The sequence below is a fragment of the Pagrus pagrus genome (assembly GCF_965226575.1).
Source record: "Pagrus pagrus genome assembly, chromosome: 7".
Classification (NCBI taxonomy): Eukaryota; Metazoa; Chordata; class Actinopteri; order Spariformes; family Sparidae; genus Pagrus; species Pagrus pagrus.
In genome coordinates, this window is record NC_140191.1 from 25,277,266 (window position 1) to 25,294,735 (window position 17,470).

Consider the following 17,470-nt stretch of genomic DNA (forward strand, 5'->3'; position numbering starts at 1 on the left):
GGCTGTATTTTCTCAGCGCTGCCCCACCTACAGTGCAACAATGGCTGGCAGTACAGTCGCCTCTGTCTAGCTAGACACTATGCAAGCGCCTTCTTTGATCTAACAGCAGTTGGCTGCCAGAACCTCTTTTTCTCAATACTTATGTTATTAAGATACACACAGCGTTTTAAGTAATCTTATTTTAATTACATAAAGAGAACTTTTTCTTGGAGAGCAACTGCAAAATTACCCATAACATAAAAAAAAGAGGATAGAGCATACGATCAGGATATCATCTCACCTCTATCTCCTCATAGCTGCCGGGGAACTTCCTCTCCTCGAAGATGGTGACATGGTGGCGGATCCACTGGAGCAGAAGTGTCACCAGCTCGTAGTACTCCTGCCAGCGCAGCTCCAGCTCCTGCAGCCAACACAGCAGAAAAGATAACTGGAGGTTTAACAACAGCAGACAGGAGGGCTCTTTTTCTCCTGCGTCTCCATGTTCGGTAACACACACCACACTAAATTCAATTTGGTACCAACAATCCAGGTCTTGTGTGAGCTGAGTCGGGCTTGTTGAAGGGGGGAGAAGACGGTGGGAGAAGGAAGACAATGGTGGGACACAGACAGAAGCTTATTTCTGTCATTCTTTCAGATTGAGTGTGTGCGGTTTTACTTGCGTTCATAAGGACGAAGATGTGAGCTCAGTATCCACCTCTATGTTAATCGTTAAGTTTTTTAGCATAGCATTAGTCCAAAGAGCAAGTTGGTATAAACTACTATACAGTATGTTTTATGTGACAGAGATGATGTGTGACTATACATTTGGGCCCAATCCCTTCAGCTTGTGCATTGTAAACAACATAGGCTGCTAATTTCCTGCAACTTGGTTTCACAAGATTCCCATTTCTCTTTTAACTTGTGGAAGCGCTAGAAAGCACTGGTAACAAAAGCTCACTTATAAGCAGTCACAAGCCTGTTCACTTATGATTAAATCTGATCAAGCATTAAAACAGATCCAATTAGAGCTAACATTTGTGTTACCCTCCAGCACATGTATTTATAGAATTTACAAAAATCCCCTCCAGTTATGTGTAAAGGCCAGACATTTCGCCTAATGTGTTTCTTCCAGAAAAAAAAGTATAATTACACTACTCCTTCTCCCTCATTAAGAAATATAGAATATATGAATATATTTATATTTATTATATATTTTTCAGTTCACAAGTTTGACTGTATTGAACCAGGATTGGCTCCTGAACTATTTGTGATGTTACATGCCGCTCTCTTTGGCCCGCCTCTTGAAATCAGATTTTCAGTGAGCACACAGAAAATTTACATACATGCTCAAAAGTTCAACTGTAGGAACAAGAAGAAAAAACACATTTTTGAGAGGAAGGCGACTTCAACTAAGATTCATGATAGAAAACAAGTTCTGCTCACGCTTGATCTGACGCCGTCATGTGCGTCAACCCGTGGCATGGCATCGTACAGGGATGATACGTAAGTGATGATGGACTTCTCGTCTGGGTGTTGGACATCGACGTCTGAAACCATGAGGGAAAATCACATTATATGCAATCTCATTATTTCATGTTGCAAATTAATATTTACAGCCAGTAACTTGTGAAGACTTATTGAATAAAACTATCATCAGTGTCAATAAACAGGTCCTTTGTTTCTTCAGGACTGTCTTACCCTCGGGGTCCAGGAGGCGTGTCACTCCCAGGTCTCTCTCCGCCACACCGAAGGCATGTTCCAGGTTCTCCAGGTTGGTCTGTCGGTACACTTTGCCCATGTCGATGAGTCTGGGACTGGGGGAACACAGAGATGGACAATTAATCACTAACAGGGTCCAGATGAGAGGGGTCAGTTATCTTCAGTGGTGGTATGTATACTATATACATACTCCAAACCAGCTGCGAAGAACTGTAGCTGCCGTTAGCTCGTACGCTCAATTAACTATGTAGCAGGCGGCCATCTTTGTTGTCTCCCTGACTGGAAGCTCAGAGCCCTGGGGGAGCGTTGGTTTTGTTTACTAACAGACTATCCCCTCATAGTGGCTAGAGGCTAGCTGGTTAGCATGCTAACTTCAATAGATATTTTTGTTGATACTTTGAGTAATTTTTCAAATGCTGCTTTGGTGGCTAAGTGGCTACTTTCTGCATATGTTGCGTTATATTCCTTGTATTTTGAGCCTCAGAAATCAAAATCAAAACTTTGGAAAAAGGGAAAAAAAATGGCATTTACTTTAAAAAGTGTGTTTGCTTTTCAAAGATCTTCTGCCAATGGCTCTCGGCTCTTCACTTTCTGCCAACCCTGTACAAGCACCTGCCTTTCTGCCCTCTGGACATTTGACTCTCTCTGGCAAATGTCAGAGCATCTATAGGTGGAATGTAATTTATCGAGCGGCTTACGTCAACAAAGCTGACAGATTCTGAGTTGGCAGCCGCTTGCACCTTGACACTCAGAACAGGCAAAAGTCTTCAGAGTGCAGAACATGAGTGAATGCATCACTGAAGCTCATCTATCAAGTAATCATACTCGACTATTAGGCTACAAAACTAATAAATGTCAAAATATTGTTCATTAATGTAATTCAATAAACTAAGTTAGCTCAAAGCATGGAACGTTTTTGTTTTGGTTCCCTTGAAAAGTTGGTCAATGTCACTCACGCCCCTCTGGTTCTCACTCCTCAATGTCATAACTGAAGCTGTTTCAAATGCATCACAAAATCCAGAAATTCAAAATGTGCAACGCATATCCCTGCAGCACTGACTATGATACTAAACAAATGCAGTATGTGCACAAAGCAACAATAGAGGCAGATTCATACAGCTCTCTGACACGTAGAGTTGAATGGCCCGCACTGTGTCCATAAACAGGAGAAGACTCCACATGGACTTCCCGAACAGAGTACTGCTTCGTTGGCCTAGAGGGGCTCGTCACGCGCCTTCCCTCTCTTCCATGAAAGCTCTGAGTCCTGCATCCTTTGCCCAGTTCGTCACTGCTCGAGCGGGCCCCTGAGCTATTGGAACCTCTGCCTGAGTCCCAGGAGGATCCCTCTGATGGGATATCCTCGCACAACATCACCACCCGGTCATCCAGATCACTGGCAGATCCTGACTTGCGTCCAATGAAGCCTAGGCTTCGTTTCTTCTGCTTCAACTTCTTCTTGACACCGAGCATCTTAAAATGTGCCAGAAGCTCCTTGCCCAGTGGCAAAAAAAGTTTACACTTAAGCGGATGGCCTTAAAGCTTCAGTCGTTCATGCTGACATATCCTTTGATGGTTGAATGTAAATCCACCCTGCGGATTGTCTCAGGTGTCCATCATGTGAAGATCCTTTTAATCCTTCTGGCTGTGATGATAATGCCTCCTAGCAGTACAGCCGAGTCATCAAGCTTTTCAACATGAAACCTAAATTCAACTGCAGCTCATAAAATACAATTTCTAAACTCTGAACAATCATAAATTCTCCGGATGAACACATCTTCTGAAGTAGGATGCCCTGAATTATGCCGAGGCAAGAAATAACGCCACAGTTTAGTGCTACAGTTACGCCCATACACCACACCCCTCATCTTTATGAAAGGCAGAACAAATCTAGCCTCAGGTAACTTAAAAAAAGAAAAAGAAAAAAAAAAGTTGCAGGTATTTGCAAAGTTTAAGGTAACTTGTCCCTGCAGGCACCTGTTTTTTCAGCACATAATGGTTGTAAGGAGCTGCGTCTCGCTCAGCATTCGACTTTCTCTCATCTAATACCAGTTTTCCTTCTGTTTGCTCTCTGGACTCCGCATGAATCCTTTTGTTCAAACATCTAAAAGGGAAAGCAACCAATGGCAAACTGACAAATCTTCCTGAGAAATAAATGCACATTCATTTCCCAGGATGCGACTACACAAAGCGATCGTTTACTGCTAATTCTACCCTAAAGACACACAACAACATCGGGGGAGTTTTGCATATTTAGTGTTCAACAGCAAGGATTCAGATTTTACTCTGAAACACCAGGTTTCCCTAAAAGTTAATCATATTTAATTGAGGAATTATCATCTTAAGGTAATAAAGTATTACTCATGGCCAACGCCTGCCTGCTGTATTCCTAGCCCAGAGGCGTGAAGTGTTCATGAGAGGTGTTTGGTCAGATTTTATGACACCTGGTAGAGTCAATACAAAATGGGTCAACAGAGGACGTTTTTATGGGCAAAGCAAAGCAGAAATATCAGGTTTCAAAACCTGATGAAACAGACAAGGGTGCCTAAATTCATTTGAAACCATGTGAAGCTCTGCACTATTACGTCCATGTCACACAGCTAATCATCTTTCAGACAACACAAATCAGATGTAACCCCATAAAAAGGTCACGCCACGGCTATCATGTCTAAAATGATTTCAGGAATGGATCTATCTTCTCAGTACTGGAGGTGAGATCTAATTACACAGCGGGTTTAAACTAGCATTATGAAGTGTAATTTGACATTTGAATGCGTGCCAAGGCCCCGCTGCTGCTCCGATGCACTCCATATTGAATGAAAGTCATGGATGGTGATGTGTCACGACAAGATCCAGCATCTCAGGTCGTATCAGAAGCAAAAATAAACCCGTGTTTTTCACTACTGTTTACATCTGAGCTGATATATTTAGTACTGTAGATATTTTGAGATAATGGGCACATAAAACAGTGTGATATTTGTCTTTATGCACTCTGCTCGCCGTATGATTCTACATGAGAGGTTTGGGCGCAAGTAATCGGGGAAAAAGTTCACTACTCACTAGTGTTTGTGTATGACAGCGTTGAAAAGCTTGCCGTCCCTCCAGCTGGTGGTGAAGTTGTCGCAGCGGATGCCCTGGTAGCCGTCCGTCATCCTCTGGGACCAGAGCAGCAGCTTCTCCTTGGCCGTCATGTCTTCTGACTGGCCGTTGATCTGAATGTCTGAGATCTGATACAGTATAAAACATATATAAAATGTTAGGAAGGCGGCTGATGTGTAGAATATGTTAATAATCCATACTGAGGAAACATGAAGGGAATTAGACATAAGTGGAAACCAAACGATGACAATTATACAGAATTACTGGACACCCATGATGAGTTTTCAAGGAAACATTGATATCATCACACCCACGATCGATCAACACCTTTATCATCCCTTGATTTTTTCATTTCTGGTTAAGTGGTCTCTCAGTATATTATATATTAGTTGTATCAGTAGAGTGAAATGTTGCTGCTTCTGACTGGTTCACAGCAGGTTTTCTGTCTGCTCTGGTCTGTTAAACACCACTGTGGCTGCGGCATCTAGATAAGTTTTCATTTGGGGAATTTGGAGATGGGAGAGATGAGTCATAGGGATCGGGTTTTTCATTAGTGTGTGTACTCGTGTCTGTGCACCGTTCCAATCCTCTTGTAGCTCTGCCGCAAACATTTTAAACGAGGAACCATATTTTTATAAATCTTTCAGTGAACAAAGATGAGAGTCATTTCTTTCCTTTTTGCAGACGTTACACATACATTGTTGATGTTTTGACTATATGAGTGCTAGATCCACTATTTAAAAATCCAGATGGACTTTAGAGCTTACAGCATCTAATCTTCTCTGTCATTGTGATTAAATGTTTTTTAGCACGAACACTACGTTACATGAAAAAGGGGATTTTACTCTCACCTTTCATCTCTGTGACTCACCAGCAACCACAACCCAGCTATTTTCCCTCTCTATTCTATAACGTATAAAGACTAATTGTATCCACGGGGCACAATGGCACCTCCACTAGATCACCTCAACAAAAAAAGACTCTCGGCACCAGTGTCTCCTTTATTTCCCGTGCTGAGCTACAGCTTTTTACGACCCGAACCTGGATCATCGGCTATTAAAGGGTGTGGCCCTGTCTATTACTGAGGGATTTCATGCCAGGCAGCTCTTGGCATACACAAGAATAGTGGGGAAAGTTCTGGATGGATGGGTTGTGGTTGGGAGTGTCACATGACAACAAGTTGTACACTCTGCCTGGCACACCCTCCCCTTGGGAGTCAGGGAGAGAGTGACTCATACTTACACACCCTGATGGAGTTTTAATCCTTTATACGGTTCAGATATCAACTACTGCACACTAAATACTTGATGGCAGCGTTAGTGTGTTATAACAGCTGTGGTTGCTCCCAGAAATCTTGTTTTGACTAGAAAATGTCGTTTGTGAAGAGCAGAATCCCCTCTGATTGGTCCCAGGGAGATGGGAAACAGCAGCTGATAGGTGCAGATCCCAGAGACAGAGGTAGAGAGCGATAATATAATGAAACACAACACTGACAGAGGAGGAGACCTGGAAGTGAAGGATGATGGTCCATATTAACCCCAGGGTCAGCTTGGGGTTCCCATCTGCTATGTCATCGTTTCTGATGTTGACCAGCTTGACCTGAGAAAACAGAGCAAAAGTAGTATTAGATCATGAAAACACAAACACAACGAGGTATCCTGTGACAGGGCAATGCCTTTTTTTTTGTTTGCAAGGTTTGAGGTCATACCTGTCGGTGTTTGAGGAAGTCCAGTGCTATCTGTACATTCTGCAGTTTGTGGAATCGCATGCGGCCTTTCTCTCTGGGCTGCGGAGGAGAGAAAAGAGATAAAGATGCTGTTGAGTACCACGACAAACACCTAACTGTTGTAGATGATCCTTTTGGTATGCTCATGGTGAAGGAGAGCGAAAACAAATCAGTCAAAACGAAGATGTGAATGGGAAGGAATACTGAAAATCAGATGGAGAGGCATTTAACCGAAAGAATAAATGGAAATAACTGACTAGAAACTAATTCTGATTGGTAAAAATGTATTTACAGTGTGTGTGTGTAGAGATACAGCGTTGAATTTTTGATCCAAAGTGTTATTGCTTTCTTTGGCTCAGTCCTGTTATTCACCACTGCCCCACACATACTGAAAAGAGGGAATATGGTGGAAGCAAATAAGCCTTTAGAAAACTAATTACAGTGGGATTGTGCATTGGCTGAGCCACTAACAGGGTTTTGTACAGTGTAACTGAAGTCATCAGACAGCAAGCTGAGATAAGCTTGTGTTGCATTATGATTTATTTTGAATGTGAAGTACTTAAACAAATGAAGCTGAATCAGAGAAAAATGATGAATCATTTTTTGCTCATCCTGCAAAACAAAGCATGGCTTGTGCCAAAAACGTGCCGAGGTAATCAACGGGTCCTGCAAACGTCAGCAGCACCCATTGATAACTCAAAGCTTAAAGCAAGCCTGTCAATGAGAGGAACGGGAAGAAAAGCAACAAAAGAACTTGAATCGCTGTGTAGGTATGAATTCCATGCACAGCCAAATCACTGAGAAAGCGCACATGAATAATATTTTGAAAAAAAAAGAAAAAAAAAAAGGATGTCTACTGTAATTTATCAACCCACTCACCAACCGAACGCTCCTGACCACGTCTCTCTCCCTCGGCTAGCAAGAGCAGTGCAAAGAGAGGAGGCAAAGGCCAGACGGCAAAGATCAGCACGCACAGAGGAAAGTTAAAGGAAGGCGAACAGGAGGCGACGGAGAGGAGGAGGAGGAGGAGGAGGAGGAGAGGAGAACCATAGATCAGATAGGAGAATAGTTCACACACACAGGCCAAAGTCAATGTGTTAATGCTATGGAGGCATTCAGAAGATGAGCAGAGCTGGAGCCGGTGGAGTTAGCAATGAGCTACAGCAGCCGAGAAGCTTCGGTACAGATCTGAACCCCAGGGTATGAACGTACAGTACCCTGCTGCTACAGTAGCTTTGAAATGAGTCTGGTGTGTAACATTTTAGTTAAAGACACAGAAAGACTGGAGGGCGAAGATAGCTAGTCAGATAATTGAGATATACTCAAGAGCTGCCAAAGTCAGTGACTGAGTCTTTGTTAATCAAAGTTCAGCTCAGGTTAAGCCTCTGACTGACATCTTGGCTGCGATTGGTTACAATTTGTTCCCGAAGGGATGATATAGCAGGTTGACTAAAGATAAACACAATTAGTCTAGATATGGGTTCGGTTTGGAGGATGGATAAGGTAAAAGATGCGGAGCTTAGCCATATTGATTGCTTGACGCCAAGGTTAATATATATATATATATATAAAAAAAATCAGACATCATGGCAGTACTCACCAGTGTTTCCCCAGAGAGGACCTCCAACAGCGAGATCAGGTTATGTCCATCTCGGAGGTCTTCGTACAGGTCTGTCACGTGACGCTGCGACTGCAAGGACGAAGGAAAGAGCATGTCACAACTATGATTCAAGATGCAGTAAGAAGGAATTACACCGACAACCCAGCTTTGATGGGGAGAAATGGAAACTTGTAACCATTATACAGGGTTTTAGTTTTGACTGAAGAGGAAGAGAACAACAATCGTCAGTATTTGATTCACTTCCATCTAAACACCAAACCAGTTCTTTTACTGTACGAAAGTTGTTGCTGATGGCCACAATTAGTCAAAATGTCTCAGAGGTATATTGCTAAAAATAAATGGCACAGCACAAAGTTCAGTTTTTGCGATTTTGCACAAACATTGCAAACCCTGGTGATTCTTTAAGTGTTAAATATGATGGGAGAGATTATGAGTTAAAAGATTCTCAGCTGAACTTTATACTCGTTCTAAAGTCGTGTTATATGAGTTCTCTACAGCTCTACAATTCAACACAGGTCAGGTATGCATAGCCCTGAGCAGCCAAGCCCGACTCTGAATGCCAAATGGCAGCTGTCATCCTTTAGTAGTGATAGATGGAGGTAAAAATCTGATCAGTGAGGTAAAAAGGTGCACTGGTGACCACAAAACCAACTAAAACGCAAAATAGTCGAGGCTGTTTCATTCATCTTTTGGAATTTGAATCAATCAACAGTCAAAACTGACGTGTGGTTTAACTGCAACCAGACAGTGAAGCAGGTGAGGTGTTGTGATGGTGCCAAAAAACAGGAGGAGGTTGGATAGGAGGAGAAAACTGGAAAAACCAATTAAGGAAGGGGACCGTCTCCATGCCCAGACACACATTTAGTACAGTCAGGGCTTCAACGTGCTGGTACCTACCTCTGCCGCCCTCCGATGCTGGTTTAAAGCGATATAAGATGGAGGAATGCGATCAGATGGATGAGAAATGGACAAACAGAAAGAATGGAAACAAGGGAGAGAGAGGAGGGCAGGAGAAGAAATCAGTGAACATGAAATGAGGAGCATGAAATGGATGATTTGACAATGAACATGAGGGTCAGAGATATGAAACAAAGTAGATTAAACGAGTCATTTCTTTAGTTCTACCACAGATTCAGTTCATGCATTTGTCATCTGTTTGATGGGTGAAGGAGGTTCAGGAGGCCTCGGCCCTGAAATGGAATGAAAGCAAATTTCCTTTGCAAGTTACAACAGTGGCTGATTTATGTTGGCAAGAATCTCAACAAAGCTTTCCAACCTTAGATATGCTCCTCCCTGCCTGTGGAGATGAGAATACAGTGTGGATCTGAGTGTGGCGGAGGTAACCAACACTTCCACCACTAGGGCTCACTGTCTACACACGGATAAACTTCTTAAGATGGGATATATTGTGGAGTGTCTTGCACAGTGTGCAGTATTTGAGGAGTATCTGTGCTCTTGAGTTGCACAAAATCATAAAACTTAAAACATCCTAATCACAGATTCATTTCCTTTCTTCCAACGATCAGTTTGTGATTATCTAAACACTCCTCAGTGTCCTTAGTGTGAACTGAAGAGCCATCTGTCACCACCCCTCAATTACTTTGTTCTGAAGAGGCCACAGTGTGTCTGCTGAAAGGTGGGTGTGACGCTACAAATTGCCCCCTCGCAGTCAGAAAGAGTCACTCCGTAAACTTTTCAAGGTGAAAACCATTAGCACACATGTCTGACAGCCCCTCGCCCCGGTTTCGCTCTCTGCATGACTGCTATACACTGTTTGGAGACAAAACACTTAGCATGCCTCTGCTTTTTACACAATGTTTGCGTCATCTTGTGCAATCCCTCAGAGCTCTCAAGGCTAAACAGCAAGGCGTAATCAGAACCCAATCTGCAACAATTGTAGCTTTTAAGCTAATCAAGTGTAGCTTGTAGGAATCAGCGAGAAAACAGATTTGGGTTCTGCAGCCGCTCTGACGTTCCACTCTGTCTTACACAGTAGAAAAAAAAGATTTACTGAGCACAGGAAACCACTCGACGGCCCTTTACGGCTTTTCATGGCTGCACCCAACCTATAGTCTGCTCCTGTCAAGCCAACCATTAAGCCATTAAATCAGTTTAGCATCACTTTAACCTTAGAGGAACACACTGAGCCACAGAGTTAACGCTTTCCTGTCCAAACATGTGCCTTTTTTCATCAATTACATTTTTAATTGCTGACTGTAGGCGGAGACAATGTTCCTTTTCTTGCCACTTGATGCCGTATATATAAATTTTACATGGTTCCTAATCAAATGGAAACTGGACTACTGCTATTAAAAAAAAAAAATGGGGAGATAAAGTTGGGAAAGACATGCAGCAAGGAGGCTTGGGTTCAAAACCTGGACCGCTGCCGTGGACTCCAGCTCTACCAGGTGAGCTTTCAGGTTGCCCAAATTAAAATTTTTCTCATCATATTACATGGATTATTCTTATTTAATGTAATGCTGACAACATCGTTGTGTGTGCAACTTCACTCACATCAGTTTAGGTCGGGCATGAACGAAGGTAGCCACCCAGACCAGTCTGCGCGGCATATGTGCTACCGTTGGGCCTTAACCACCGCGGGCTCCGGGCCGAGACCAGAACTCGCCTTTTCAGAAGGAGCTAAGTGAGTCCAGATGTGTGTGACTCACCCTCCCAAACTCACAGTGAACACTTAAGAGAAACAAGAGGGAGTAACTGTGTAACTCTGCACTTTGGTAGCAGAATGCGTTAGCACTGCACACTCATGGAAAGGAAAACGCTCTCTTTGAGCTTATTTTTTCCCTCTTGTTCCATTTATAAAAAAAAATAAAAATGAATGGGCCTGTGTGCGTGGAGTGAATATACAAATAATGTGGAAGCGCGTAATGTCAGAAGGCTGTAAATGTATCGCAGCCAACGGGAGTTTCCTGGAAGAGAAGTGGCACAAGCAGGAGTATTTTTACTGCTCTGTGGGAGGGGGATTGTGTTACGGGGGGCTAATTTGTCACTCCTGATGAGGAACTTCAGAGTGAGGAGTGCGGCCCTGTCCTGACCTGTTTACCTCCCTGAATGTGTGATGCATTGGAGGGCTCTACGGGCTGTTGTTTGAGGATGGAGAGTGAGGTAGGTGAGAGTGGATGAGCACTGATGGAAGGTTTACACAGTCCCCCAGCTGATGACAGACTGGACTTCTGGTGAGTCTCTGCATTACGGCGCGTTGTTACAGAGTATGAGACAATAATTGACCCACTAATGTGTGTTCATTGCTGCGGCTTGCATGCTTTGAAACAGTACTGTTGTGTTTGAGGGCTCTAATATTTACACTGACAATATCTCATACAACCTCCTGCCAACCAAAACATTATCCTCCCTCTGTAGACTTAATCCCCCATGATTATTGTTTTGACTTCATTATGCAGTGTCAGACATTAACACTACAAAAATTCTTGCCAACACAAATATAAACCAACCGTTTTCCCCCCTTAATTCTAAAAGTGGAGGCCGATAACCTCTCAACATCTAATTTGCAATATTTATTAAACATCCAAAACAGCTTCCTGTGGCTGTAGACCAGTAGGTATGATGATTTGCTGAGAGAACATCCACTTGTATTAATTAGTCCTGGACCACAGGCATAGAGATTAACCCTTTAATAGCCACTGTGGTTGTTATGTAAGATAGCGGTGAACCACAGGTTCAGAGAGAGTATAATTTGCAATTATTTTTTGGTGTCGTTCCATTTTTTTTCTTTTTTTTGCACAACTACACCTTGTTTGTGTGAAAATTAATATGGAACATGATGTGTTAGGCGTGTGTGGGCAGGAATGTGAGCATTTATGTGCCTTCACAAGGCCGACATGATAAGAATGAAAGTGGAGGACACGCTCTTACCTTTATCAAGTGCTTGTTCACCCATTTTGTGAAGGTCTTTTTCTGTACTCGATCTCGTTCATCTGCCAGACAGAAAAAAAACCTGTTAGACATCAAAATCTGGAAACGTTACACGTTTAACAACATGTGCTACACACTCAAAATAATTAGCCTTGAGCGGTATTTTAATAAGTACTTTAATTACATGTATATATTACACAAATTCAATGTAAAGGGTCGTTTTTTTCTATAATGTTAAGTCAATGTGAATGAATTACATAGTTAGATGTGTAATTTATTACAGGAGACAGAATAGCCCATTTGAATTGCATAAGTTTTATGTCTAATACTTGGATAATAACACTTGAAAAACACATTAGGTTTTATGTGTAATAACTGAATAAACACATTAGGATTGTTTCCCAACTTTGACACTTTAGATTTAACTTTTGTAATTAAATGAAAGGGAAGATTTATAAATAATTAAAATACTTATAATAACTGTTTTAGGCTAATTATTTCTTTTAATGTGTAGCTTAGCTGCAAGTTGAAAATTACAGCATGGACACAGAAGTTGGAAGTTTCATGCTTTTGTTCATGAAAGCAGTAAACAAAAGAGGGAATCCCAGAGGTTTCAGACTTGTTTGAATTGTGTAGAACAAACAGATTCATCACTGGGTGGAAAAACGCCACCTGGTTGTGCCGGCCTGCATCTGAGTCAAACCGCCATCAGAGCACAGTCATAGTCGGCAGATGCACCCCTATTGTGTAAGAAACACTGTATATGCAAGGTCATGTCTCGCACCACTGCCAGCTGTGCTCTTGGGCAGAAACATCCATAAAAAATAATTCCATCACAAAGCCCCAGATGTTCTTGAAGTGTGAAGATCCTCTGCATGATTACCAGGAAACATGGTTTTACTACTAGAGAGTGCAATCTTCCAACAAGAAACAACAAGAAGCTGGCAAGGAACACACCCAACTAAGACAACAAACCAGCACACACCCTCCCAGTGTTATGTTTCTACTGGAGATCAGGCAAAAAACCACAAGGTGTGTCGCTGCAACATTTATTATGGACACAGAGGAGGGATCGGTGTGTTTCCAGCGCTCTGGTGTGAGCTCATTTGATCAAAAAGCTGTGGTTCACTGAACGGTTTGGATTTCACCTGGAGACGTGTTGATAAGTGAAGGCACCAATCAGCCAGCTCGGGGAGTTTCTTCACTCCATGCCACTTCATGTCTTCTCACTGAGGAACCCACCTTCAGTGACTCACACAGCAACCATTTCCATTCACGTTATGCCAGAATGAACTCTGGACATCACACAATGTCCTCTGTGTTATCAGCTCTAATGGAGCGATCTGACTGTCTGCTGTGCGGTGACACACCCAGCAATGAAAAGCAAGGGGCTGTGATTCAGTGCTGAAACAAAATAGACGCCCGGAGGCTACAATCAGCGGCGACTTCTGCAAATGTGTTGTGGAAGTACGTTTCCATGGCAACCTCATATAGACACCACGGACCTTTAACCTCCTCATTTATCATTCAAACCAACAAGGGACTAAGCTTTACTATGTGACCTCTGTGGTTCTACTTGCTGCCAAGAAGGTCAAATGTCACCCAGAGTGGAAGTTTGATGATTGGTGACACACACGAGAGGAGAGAGGTTTCCCAGAGGAGTTGCACCTTGACCTGTTAGGTCTCTGTTCACACCACGTTACTTAATCCTGTTTCAAGCACAACAACTCTTTGTGGACTCATTGGTCTTCCTAAGTGACACGTACATGAGTGGATAGGGGCTGAGTGAACTTCAGGTATCAAATGTCAGCAGACACAAACAGTATTCAGTGGAGTTTATCACCCAAAACAGCATGGAAGTCAACAGTACTGCAACTAAGTACAGTTACATAAGTACTGTGCTGAAGTAGGGCTTAAGGTACTTGAGTATTTCTTAATTCTACATTATAGTTTTTTTGCCTCAATTTCAAGGAGAAATAATGTCTTTTTATTCCACCACATTATTGTGACCGCTATAGTTCCTGGTTACTTTGAAGATTAAGATTTTATACAAAAACCTTTAGTAACCTTATATAATATGGCCCAATCTTATAGATGAAATGATGAACGGTCTACTTAAAATCAGCCCCCCCTCAGCCAGATACTTACACAATTATACGTTAGTAATAATGATCTAATAATATAACGATTATGGTCATTTGTCATGCCTGATGAGGACTTCTACTTTGTCTTCTACTTTCAGGGTTAATAGGGAGATTTTGAGTGCAGGACTTTTGCTTTTTACTTATTTTTTACATAGTAAAATTACCACTTTCAATTAAGTATGAAATCTGAACACTTTGGCGACCGCTGCTCAGTATTCCTCAGGCTGGTTTAAGCATTGAGAGAACTGACATGAGAGAAATCGACCCCTGTAAATCACTGCATGGCGAAACCAGAATCAATTTGTGTAATAGGCATATTAGACCTTTAGAAATGTCCTAAAACGCCCTAAATGTCCGAAAACAGGAACAAGCTGATCGGGAGAAAAAGGAAGGAGATGTCACACATCATTCATCCTGTCTACAGCACAACTTCTGCCAAACAGACTGTAGCTACAGTGACTCATTCACCCGCAAACACATGCATGCTGCACAATAAAAATAATGAATGGGCCTTGCTGACCAATACAAAGTGAGGAAGCTGCTGATGCATTAGAAAAGGGGAGTTTCCTCCTTAGAGTCAGAGTGTGGAGAAACACTGGACGCTACAGTCCAATCAGAAAAACTGAATGTCACACATTTAAATACAACGTTACAGTAGAGTGCTGGAGATTAGACACAACCATCTTCCTTTGGGGGATCTTACTGCTGTCCAAAATCATGTATTACACAACAAGCCTCAACAAGTAAAGCTCTGAGAGAAAGAAAAAACTACAACTTGAACACCGTCCAGTTCCATTAAATCCTTCTTTTACTTCTCCATGCCCAGCGGCGTCTCACACATGTGGGAACAAATAAATCAAGATCAAGGCTTGCAATTAAGCTATTTTCCATTAACTGCCACCATGCTGGTACCTTTCCTGCCGTCCATCGCCTTCAGCATCCCCTGGTAATAGCCTTCATCTGAGGGCACTCTCTCTCTGCCCATGCTGTCAGAGGAGAAATTCCTGTACTTCTGCTGCGGAGAGGTCATTGTCACCGTTTGTCAGCTCACAGAATAATAATCCTAAATATGAAATATCCTTGGCGGTTTTCCCCTTGATGGCAACTTCTGCTTCCCTTGCTTCTATCTGTCCCTCTGGCCCTTGGTTGGTCCCAGAGTATGCAGTCCCGTGGCCACAATCCACTCAGCACTTCACAAACCTATGATTTCTCTTCCCTTCTTTCCTCTCAAACTCCTCACTCCCTTATTGAGTTCGGCTCTGCCCTTCTCCTGTTTTTTTTTTTTTTGTTTTTTTTCTCCTCCTTTTCCCTTTTCCTCCGCTCACTTTCTTCCTTTCATAGCAAGTGGTGCCTGTGGGCTATGAAGTCTGGGCCTGTCCTTGTGAGTGATGTGCGAGTGTGTGTTTAGTGGAGGACATAGTGGGCAGGGCTCTGAACACACCCCTTCCTCCTGCAGGGTGCCGTGTTTCGCCAAAGCAAGGAAGGAGGAGGAGAGGCGGGGAAGGACGAGGTGTGGTAACCTGCATGTGCTATCAGCTAATCGCGTCGTTTGCGCAAGCCAACGCACACACAGGCTGAGTCAGTAGGGATAATAAAAAGTCATAAAAGTCCTTGCGCTGATCATTTCTTTTACCTCATATTGCACTAAACTTTAATGAACATTTTACAATGTACACCCACATGTCAAACAGATAGATATCCAACAAGAGCCTAAAATGGTAAAGAGTCTCAGACACGCACACACACACGCACGCACACACACACACACACACACGCACGGTTAATCATTACTTACACACAGCATTCCTCCGAAATTTCACACTATGAGTAACTCACTGTGACGGAGAAGAGATGGGGGATAAGATAGTTTTGGGAAGGGCTGTTGCAGATTCCAGACTGTAATGATTGACCACACCCTGAACATCACTGACTTACTGAGAAATAAAGCAGCTCTTAACTTTACAGAAATGAACACATGTGGAAAACACAGTTGTTTGTTTTGATTTCTGCAAAGATCCTCGCTTTATTTCTCATTGTTGCAATGTATTTTCTCCTTCCTTAATTCAAATAAATGTCCAGATCTGTAAGATCTTTTGCTTATTACTTGATGAATTTGGTGAATTTGAGTCACTCTCGCTGGACTAAGGTTGTCAGAAGCATTGATACTGCAATCCTTTTTCCGCTTCCACGTGTTTAAAATGATACAATATCTGCATTCTACATTATCGAAAGACCTGATGCTGTACTGAAAGTATTCTACAATCAGATTTTCAACACAAGGCTGCACAGATTTTAACATAATTACAGATGTGTTGGTATGTGTTCAGTGACATTTCATGTATCAACGTTGTCTGTATATTGTTAGTTAAAAAAGGAAAAACAATATTCTTTTTAGTATCTTTTTTATATATAGTGTCATACTTTTTTGGTATCATGATAGCCTTGTGCCAGAGTTCCTTTCTTTGTCACATGATGTATTCCACCATTGTTTTTCAGCCTTACTACTCATTTCCTGCTCAGCTGCATTTAGTCCAAACAAATTAAAGAACATCAAATGCATCACTTCCTGTTAACCAGAGGATTTTGCCAGGGAGGTGCAGTGTAATGACTAAAGCATGACTGGAACAATGTTTATGGGGTCTCCTAATGGAAGATTCTGAGCAACACACCTTGGATAAAAAGTATTATTCCATGACAGGTTCATTTTCAGAAAGAGTAAAACAAGAATGCACCTTGGACCATTCAGACAATCATCAAATCCAAATGACTGGTGTATGATGAGGAATTTTTGGCAGTTTCATTGGCCAAATTTCTGTTAAAGCGATCTCATGTTCCTCTCGCTTAACAATGGCACCTGCGGCAACAAGTTACAATGACTGGATAATGATTAATGCTAAACTGAGGCGCTGCATTAGCACAAGTAAAAAGGAGTCATTCAGTCAGTAAAGTGACTCAGTACTTTCAAGATACACAGCAATATCTTAGCTGAAATCAGCCACCATGGGCAGCAAAACCACCAGGTGTATTAAACTGAGCAACTGTGCATTTTATTGCTTATTAATTTGACTTTTCTTTGTAAAGGGATGATTGTGATAGATCTTGCATATTCTTGCTTTCAAGTACATCTGATTCATCCTAATCTCAAAAGAGACCGGGTCTTATTTCCATAGATTCCCTCCATACTGGTCCCCTATATGGCTACAGCATGTGCTGACAGATAAACTGGAGGGTAGGGTGTGTCCTACCTCTGCTAAATCCTGCCCCTCAGGCCCTAAGGTGGGTATATATCTAATT

The 17,470-nt window shown here is 42.2% G+C and overlaps 1 protein-coding gene across 18 annotated transcripts in view; it reads right to left on the reverse strand.

The window, feature by feature from the left end:
- Nucleotides 1–17,470, reverse strand: part of plecb (plectin b) — a 138,923-nt gene that overhangs the window by 25,077 nt on the left and 96,376 nt on the right. For 9 of the 18 annotated variants that reach the window (XM_084356413.1, XM_084356419.1, XM_084356406.1 and 6 more), the window contains 9 exons: nucleotides 12,033–12,094; nucleotides 9,039–9,056; nucleotides 8,121–8,210; nucleotides 6,503–6,580; nucleotides 6,301–6,393; nucleotides 4,756–4,922; nucleotides 1,678–1,793; nucleotides 1,423–1,526; nucleotides 281–400 (listed from right to left, as the gene is read on the reverse strand). In XM_084356413.1, the coding sequence (XP_084212539.1) occupies nucleotides 281–400; nucleotides 1,423–1,526; nucleotides 1,678–1,793; nucleotides 4,756–4,922; nucleotides 6,301–6,393; nucleotides 6,503–6,580; nucleotides 8,121–8,210; nucleotides 9,039–9,056; nucleotides 12,033–12,094 (848 nt within the window). Of the gene's footprint in view, nucleotides 1–280; nucleotides 401–1,422; nucleotides 1,527–1,677; nucleotides 1,794–4,755; nucleotides 4,923–6,300; nucleotides 6,394–6,502; nucleotides 6,581–8,120; nucleotides 8,211–9,038; nucleotides 9,057–12,032; nucleotides 12,095–15,088; nucleotides 15,700–17,470 lie in introns of those variants that run through there. The other 9 variants (XM_084356420.1, XM_084356408.1, XM_084356410.1 and 6 more) reach the window with 4 other exon arrangements.